At 42.5% G+C, this 7,938-nt stretch overlaps 1 protein-coding gene across 1 annotated transcript; it reads left to right on the plus strand.

The window, feature by feature from the left end:
- Positions 1–229: 229 nt before the first annotated feature.
- On the plus strand, positions 230–3,099 carry uncx (UNC homeobox; the record flags this gene model as incomplete). The annotated part of the gene is made up of 3 exons (XM_079281824.1): positions 230–488; positions 1,025–1,200; positions 2,089–3,099. 3 exons carry the CDS (start codon positions 230–232, stop codon positions 3,097–3,099), a joined length of 1,446 nt encoding a protein of 481 aa, XP_079137950.1.
- Positions 3,100–7,938: the final 4,839 nt, after the last annotated feature.

The following is a 7,938-nucleotide window of genomic DNA, read 5'->3' on the forward strand; positions in this document are numbered from 1 at the left end:
TCGATACGGGGAGCGTTTGCGGAGCGCGTCTCTGACGTCAGCGTCCATTACCGCCTCTCATTGGGTCTCATATTCCCAGAGCCTGGGCTAATTATTGGGAGGTTCATGTGGATAAAGTACAGCTCATCCCTCCCTTCACATCATGTCCCCTACTCGTTGGCCACACTCACTGCATGCTTTTTAAATTCCCATCACCGGCCTCCAGACGTCGTTTCCTTTTGCCTGCGGGATGATGGACAGCAGGATACTGGATGCACCTCACGCCCAGTTCGGAGGCTCACTCGGCGGGATGGTGGGCTTCCCGTACCATCTGAGCCACCATCACGTTTACGAATTAGCCGGGCATCAACTTCAATCCGCGTCCGCGGTTCCCTTCTCAATAGACGGATTACTTAATGGTTCCTGCACGGCTTCGGTGGGTAATTCCAACCCCCTCTTGTCTTCGGGCTGCGGGATGAATGGAGATAACCAGCAGTACAAACTGACAGGTACGCCACATTATATGCGCTGCACAATAACGTCTATGCCGCCTGTTTGCACTGAGACAAAAACAGAAAGACACAAAGACAGGATATTGCGATACAAGTTGTCGTCTTGGTGGTGCGTTTTTTTAAAGGGCACGCGGAACCACAAACGCAGCCAGAGGAGCGTTCTTCTTCCTCCCACTTCATTCCCATCTCCGAAAGCTGAAGATGTACACAAGCGAAAACAATGTTCCTGTCAAGTCAGGAAACACTAGAGCGAGGGAAAGCCCGTGTTAACATCGCAAGGTTTCATAAAAGGCGACAATTTGTTAGAAGCTGCAGGCTGCGTGTGTGTGCGTGTGTGTGTGCGTGTGTGTGTGTGTGTGTGCACCGACTGCAACATCTCAGACGCGATCACCTTCTGCAGCTCTGAAGTTTGCAGAATTAGCCGCATATGCATGAAACGATTCCAGCTAACATTGTGTTGAAATGTGGTTGTTACAAAAAATAATAATAATAATAATGCAGACTGTGCACACTTATTCTCATTCTGCTGTCAGACTCGGGGGACCCAGACAAAGATGGTCCTGGTTGCAAGAGACGGAGAACTCGCACTAATTTCACTGGTTGGCAGCTGGAGGAATTAGAAAAGGCTTTTAATGAGAGCCACTATCCCGACGTGTTCATGAGGGAGGCACTGGCTCTTCGATTGGACTTGATAGAATCAAGGGTTCAGGTAAATATTTATTTTGTTCCCTCACATATCATTTTAAGCTTGTGTGTGTGTGTTTCTTTATTCCTTTGTTTATTATTCATTCATGACAAAGGCTAGACGTGTCAATTGCTTGGTCCCAACTAACCTAAAAAAACAGCAGACTGTCCTTCATGTATTCATTTTGGGTCATAACGTACCTCTTGTAATAATAAAAAAAATACTAACCAGAAGGACCCACTAGATGGATGTGTGTGGTTTGACCTTTCATGGGTTATGTTAGTCCAATAAATCAATTTTAATTACACACCTTTTACACATTTTTTTAACGAGATCATTTTTTCACAAATTATGGCGTTATATTTGTCGAATATATTTGTCGAATATATAATAATAATTTTAAATAACGAAAAATACCAAATGTGTTCAGTGTATACTGACCTCAATTGTGAGTTTCCCGACCTACCTCATTTTATAGAATATTATTGCTGATGAAAATAGCAATGTTAAAGCTAAGTTGAATTGCTTAATTTGGTTTACATAGGAATACATATATATATACAGGAATATATATATATATATATATATATATATATATATATATATATATATATATATATATATATATATATATATATATATATATATATATATATATATATATATTTAGAGCTCTGACCTATACTTTAACTAAATGTGAAGCTTATTTTGTTAAGCTTCAGTCTAATTTATTGTAGCTTGCCTGTGCACAGATTCTTAATCAAAGGCCTAATTGAGAACAGCAAGAGCAAGGTGCAACCTCACTATTTGCTTAATTACCGTATTGTTACAACACTAACACATTTTGCTGTAATTAATTCTCCCCTTGCAGTGACACAACACGTTTCCCACTTGTATTTCCCCTCTCTGCAGGTATGGTTTCAGAACCGCAGAGCCAAATGGAGGAAAAAGGAGAACACAAAGAAAGGTCCAGGTCGACCTGCTCACAACGCCCACCCCACCACCTGCAGCGGGGAGCCCATGGACCCCGATGAGATCGCCCGGAGAGAGCTGGACAGGATGGAGAAGAAGAAACGCAAGCAGGAGCGACGGCTGCTCAAGTCCCAGAACAGGCTCGCTGCTGGGGATTTATTTCACACCCCGGGGTCGGACAGCGACAGCGGGTTGTCGCATGTGACCGACAGTGACCACACGGGCCCGCCTTTTGACTCCTTGGGGGGCAACCACACGCAATCGAGCTGCGACCAAACACCTCACCCTCTCCATGACCCAAACCACAACCAAAGACACTTGGACCGGGATGCTGGCGGATCCGAGCCGGACTCGCCCGACGCCAGCCACCGGTCAAGCCTGTGCTCCACCAACAGCGCCTCCAGCGTGCAGAAGCTCAACCCTTTTAGCGTCGAAAGCCTCCTTTCGGACTCCAGACCGAGACGCAACCCCGCGGCCTTACCCTCCTCACGGCCTTTGATAGGGAAGGGACACTTCCTGCTCTATCCCATCACACAGCCGCTTGGATTCATTGTTCCTCAAACGGCCCTAAAGACCACAGCAGCAGCAGCGCACTCCGACAGTGACAGCCCGGCGGAGAGAACCCAGTCCGGTGTCCGCTGCAGCGGCTCTGCGGGATGTAGGAGCAGCTCGCCGGACTCTGCAGACGCCTCGCGAAAGGGACAAGTGGGATCCGAGGAAAAGACACGTTCACCGCACAGCAGCCCACACAGGGCCGCCTTTTCCACTGGCAAAAGCACTCAGACCTCTGTTATTTGCAGCGAACACAGTCCACAACTCATTAAGCCTGTCGATGCAGACAGAAAGGAGCATTTAGAGATCAAGGACCACCCTGACAACCCCGCGTGTGTCCTCACTGACAGTCCAGCGGAAACAAAGACAGACTTTAAAGAAGATGTCGACATGGAATAAATCATTGGGGGTAAAAAAAAAAGAGGGGAGAAGCAGAATCACACTGATATATAGCCTCTAAACGACACCTTTCATTAGGCCAAAGCTTAAGCACATCTGCGCAATCTGCGTTTCCCCACTTTGCTGTTATTTTGACAACGTTGTCTCTCTCTCCCTCTCCCTCTCTCTCTCTCTCTCCCTCTCTCTCCCTCTCTCTCTCCCTCTCTCCCTCTCTCCCTCTATCTCCCTCTCTCCCTCTCTCTCCCTCTCCCTCTCTCTCTCTCCCTCTCTCTCTCCCTCTCTCTCTCGCTCTCCCTCTCTCTCCCTCTCTCTCTCTCTCTGTCTGCGAGTGTGTGAGTGAGGAATCTCTAGATGTCCTTTAATGTGTGATAACTTGTCGAGAGAAAAAAACAACACAAGACCACGAGACCAACACAAATCCTCAAGAGCTGTAAAAAGGTATTATACTATTTATATATGTACGGTTTTTCTCAAATAAATCTATTGTATACAAGCACCTCAAACCGTGTGGGACCTTAAATAGCAGCACACACAGTGCAGGACTACAGTAGCCTACAGTAGGAAGGGCTTTCTTAAGAAATCTCGTGTTGTACTTTGTATATTGCCTTAACAAATTTATTCATCTATAAGCCCCCACTGAAATGAGGTTACGAGCCTGAGGCGAAAAGGACCCGCTCGACTCCTGCAGAGTTTTGATATGAAAGTAATTATTTTCCCGGTGGCTACTGCAGGGGGATTCAGTTTATTTTAGCTCAAAGGGGGTTATAATACATTACCGATTTCTAGTGATATGAAATCACATAAACTTCCAAGAATAATAGAATTAGCATGAAAAGGCCTGGGTGTCAAATTGAAATAGGAAAATAATAGCCCCGGCAGCTGGGAGTGTGTGTGTTTGTGCATATTGGAGATGGGGATTCGTGGGGAGGCATTTTCATGAGCTCCCCCCCCCCCCCGTCTTCTTCTTCCCCCTCTCGCTCCACTTTGTCAGGGCCCCTTGTAGCAGGGCTATATTAAGATAGATGTTCGATGATATCCCTCATTGTTCTGTCGCTTTACATTGATGTTTCTGTGTTATCAGCCTATTGATCATGCGTCGGCTGTAATAGGACGGGCTGAGGCAAACGTGCCTATTTACAATAGCAGAACACATTTGTTCTAATAGGGTTGGTGGTCCCCAGGGAAGCCACGCGGGATCTGGGACATCTGCTCCCTTCTGCAATATTTGCAGTGTTGACCACAATATCACGTCGAGCCAAAGGAAGGGATGTCGAGGCTCTTGTGTGCGTTGTAATAACATACAAAAAATAATCTTAAAACAAAACAAAAAAACGTATCCAGTCCAGCTCTAGCGCGCTCACACCAGAGCCCTTTAGTGTTCTCGTTGGGTCTTGATTTGCAAATAAATTGAAAATAATCAGAGGGGTGAGCTTTACATCTGAGCCGGCGCAAATGAATTTCTGAGCCAGTGTCCCTTTCAAAATATTTACATAAATTTCAACCCATGCAGCTGTTTGCTCTAGGAAGCAATGTCTTATTAGTTTGACGGGGGGCAGGGGACACAGCCAACATGCACACACGGGGCGCATGCAGAAGATTAAGGCCTGCACGAGGCTGTGGGTTAGAGGTGTATCCTCTGTGTCTGCTCATAGTGCTGAGAGCAGAGAGCTTATTGTGCTACATGGTGAAATGGTGTATATTCATGTTTTTTAAATCTTTCATGGCATCGCTTTGATTTTTGATATCCACCAGTGAGTTTACAGGCATCTTATTCTATTAATCTCATATTACTTGAAGTCTTGAAGGGTCTTGCAGTTTTTCAGTGTTATTATACATTTTATTATAAGGGTTACAACAGCATCTTTCCACCATTAAGGGAACATTCTGACACAATCCGAGGCGGATAAATCCATCGGTTGACAATTCTTTCAAAACCTAGAAATACAAGGTTTACTGACTAAATTGTGGGATAACCAGGGCCAATTTCAATCAACCCCTGAGATTTATTCGGTGTGTATTTTTCCATGCTACTCTTAGGCTATTTGGGACGTATGCCCAGTTCATCCATAATTCATCAGCACACTGAATAGGAGTATCGCTGGCTGCACATTGGTGGCCTTAAGGTGAAATTAGCGATTTGCTTAAGTAGTTAAGCTTTTTTTGCCTGAGAGCTGCACGCTGCATGGTTCAAGACAAACTATCAATCGATATGCCCAGGCAGCCTCCAGGAGATGTGTCGTCCATGAATCATACTTTATGAATTCAATTTATACCCGGAGAAATTTTCAATTTGAACGCCGGATCATTATGGGAGAGTGTAAATTGTTTTTGCTCTATTATGCATCGGACGCCATCATTTTTCTTTCTAATTACGGAGGTGTCAGGTCGGGCTGTCATGCAGACGCTGATTTTCAATTTAACTGATCATCATGCATTCATTTTCCCATTTGATAAATCTGCTATCTCGGAGCTTCTCCATGCCCGGAATGCTAAAATAGAGGCGCAGATTGGCAAAGTAATAGGTGCCTGTATGCGGCAATAAGTGCAGATCAGGCAGCTAATGTAGCACCTCCTGGTATTTCCATTTCCATTTCTCATTTCCAACTCTCAAAGGAGGAAAAGCAGCCCAAAGGTAGAGAGCTGGTAGGCGTTCCACTATCGGTGAAAGACCGAGAAAAAAATCTACCAAAACGGCTTGTTTTCAACCACACATTCCATAAAGTATGATATCAAGCTTAATTAAGGCTAATAGAGTTTTCCCAGTATGTGTTAGTTTTATTTAATATAAACAAATTTGCGCAATTAATTATGGCTGTGATATTAAGGGTCTCATTTGCAGCATTCGAGCTGCAGCCTAAATCACCGTCTTCAGAAATAAGCCTCCAATTTTCAAGCCAAGTGCTTCCATCACAGACATTATACCGGTTTATTTCCCTTATTACGTCCGTGTAAACCACGACATAAATACATCTCCTTTGCACCGGGTGACTGGACTTAGAGTGAATCTGTTCTTGCAGCAATTTTATAATTTAGCATTTTGAATTCTACATTTTTCTTTAAAAAAATGTATCACCCAAACTTAATGTAACGCCTTACACTACACAACATCATGTTTTCTTTCTGATTATCACGTTGAGTATAATTTTTGAGCTCAACACTCTACACCTCATTTGAGACAAATTCATTTTCAAATAACTGTGACAGGAAGGATTTATTTTTCACAAGTTTCATGCTCAAATCAACTCAAATGGACAACTTGTGTTCTCGCCACGAATCCCGTCTCTCTGCACAGGCGGCTCTTGTGCGCTTTGTGTTGCTGTATGAGATCTTAGAGGCTCCGAGGGCTCAGTTTGGATAAGAAAGAACCGTGTCCCCTTTTAAAAAGGCTCCTCCATAAAATAAAATGCCACTTGACATTTGGCTTCTCCTGCAGCAACCCTGCCATGCCTTTAAGGATTATTTTACATCTACATACTCATTAATGCACCGGTGGATTTAATCACTCTTATCTTTCCCATGCATACCTGGGATAAGCCTGACATTACCATCTGCATTGATTTCTGGACGATCCTTAAAATAGTTTTAATTATCTTGGAGTATTTTGCGAAAAATCCCTCTGATCAAAATCGAGTTAATACCACTTGAACACTGGCAGCTCAGGTTTCTGTGAGCTGCGAAGGCGGAAAAAAACCCAACTCAAGTTTAAGTGAATTTAAAGAAACATGAAAAATGTAAACAACCTTTGTTAAACAATAACAATTGGCTATAAAACCATCTGCATTTGATTTTGTCAGATTTTGTTTTTTCTGGATAAAAATCCTCGTTTGAAGTTGATGATTTCCACAATACAGCTAAACTATTAAAGTATATACTAAAGATAAAGTATTAAAGATGTATTTGAATCATTTACTTTACGTTTAAGGTATCATACACTCTGGAGCTGACTAAAAAATATGGATAATAAGAGCATACAAATATCACAACTTTGAAGCAAACGCTGCTGTCATGGTAAAACATCATAACTCCTGTTGGATTTATTTTTCCTTTTAAGCAGTGGTTTCCATGATATTTGGGGACTGAGTGCCCAAGATTTCGGAAAACAATTCACAACATGTCCTGAAAAACACATGGCATACAAAGAACATGAACAAAAAGAAAAGGTAATTTTCATTATATCAGAAAGGATAAAAGTGTTAGTGACATGACACATTTTGATGTGAAATATCAGCATTCCAGCAAATAAAGAATTCCATATGATCTTCCTCAAAATAAGTACTAGAAATGAAACAAATATCAATTTGTAGAGCAAACAAGTGCATTTTCAAAACATGAATGCTGAAATGTTAGATTATACAGAACGTTCTATTCACATATGGTGGTGGTACGAGAAATGTGACCTACAAAACAAAATGGAAAATCTAATAGTAATGAGCAAACAGCTGGAGAGCTCATGCTGTGAACAGACTCTGTGAATTTATAAAGATAAATATTTGCAAAAGGGCAAACGTTTATCTTTTCAACTCGCTTGAGAGTTCGACACCCATTATTAGTAGATATAGTCAATTTACCTTCTTTAAAAATATATTTTCCCAGGCTGCAAACTTAATATACAAGTTTGAGAACTACTGTAACAACACACGGAGATAATACAAATGAATACGTCCCTCAGTGACCAATCAAACAATTCTAATCATCTTTATACTTTGAAGTTGCAGAAGACTGAGAAGGTGGAGTCAGTTTTCTGAAGTGCAATAACACACCATTCCCTCATCTTTAAAAAAAAGTATTTCTCATTAAATATTGCTCATGTCTGCATTATGCCGGCTCCATATTGTTTTG

The sequence above is a fragment of the Melanostigma gelatinosum genome (assembly GCF_949748355.1).
Source record: "Melanostigma gelatinosum genome assembly, chromosome: 13".
NCBI lineage: Eukaryota > Metazoa > Chordata > Actinopteri > Perciformes > Zoarcidae > Melanostigma > Melanostigma gelatinosum.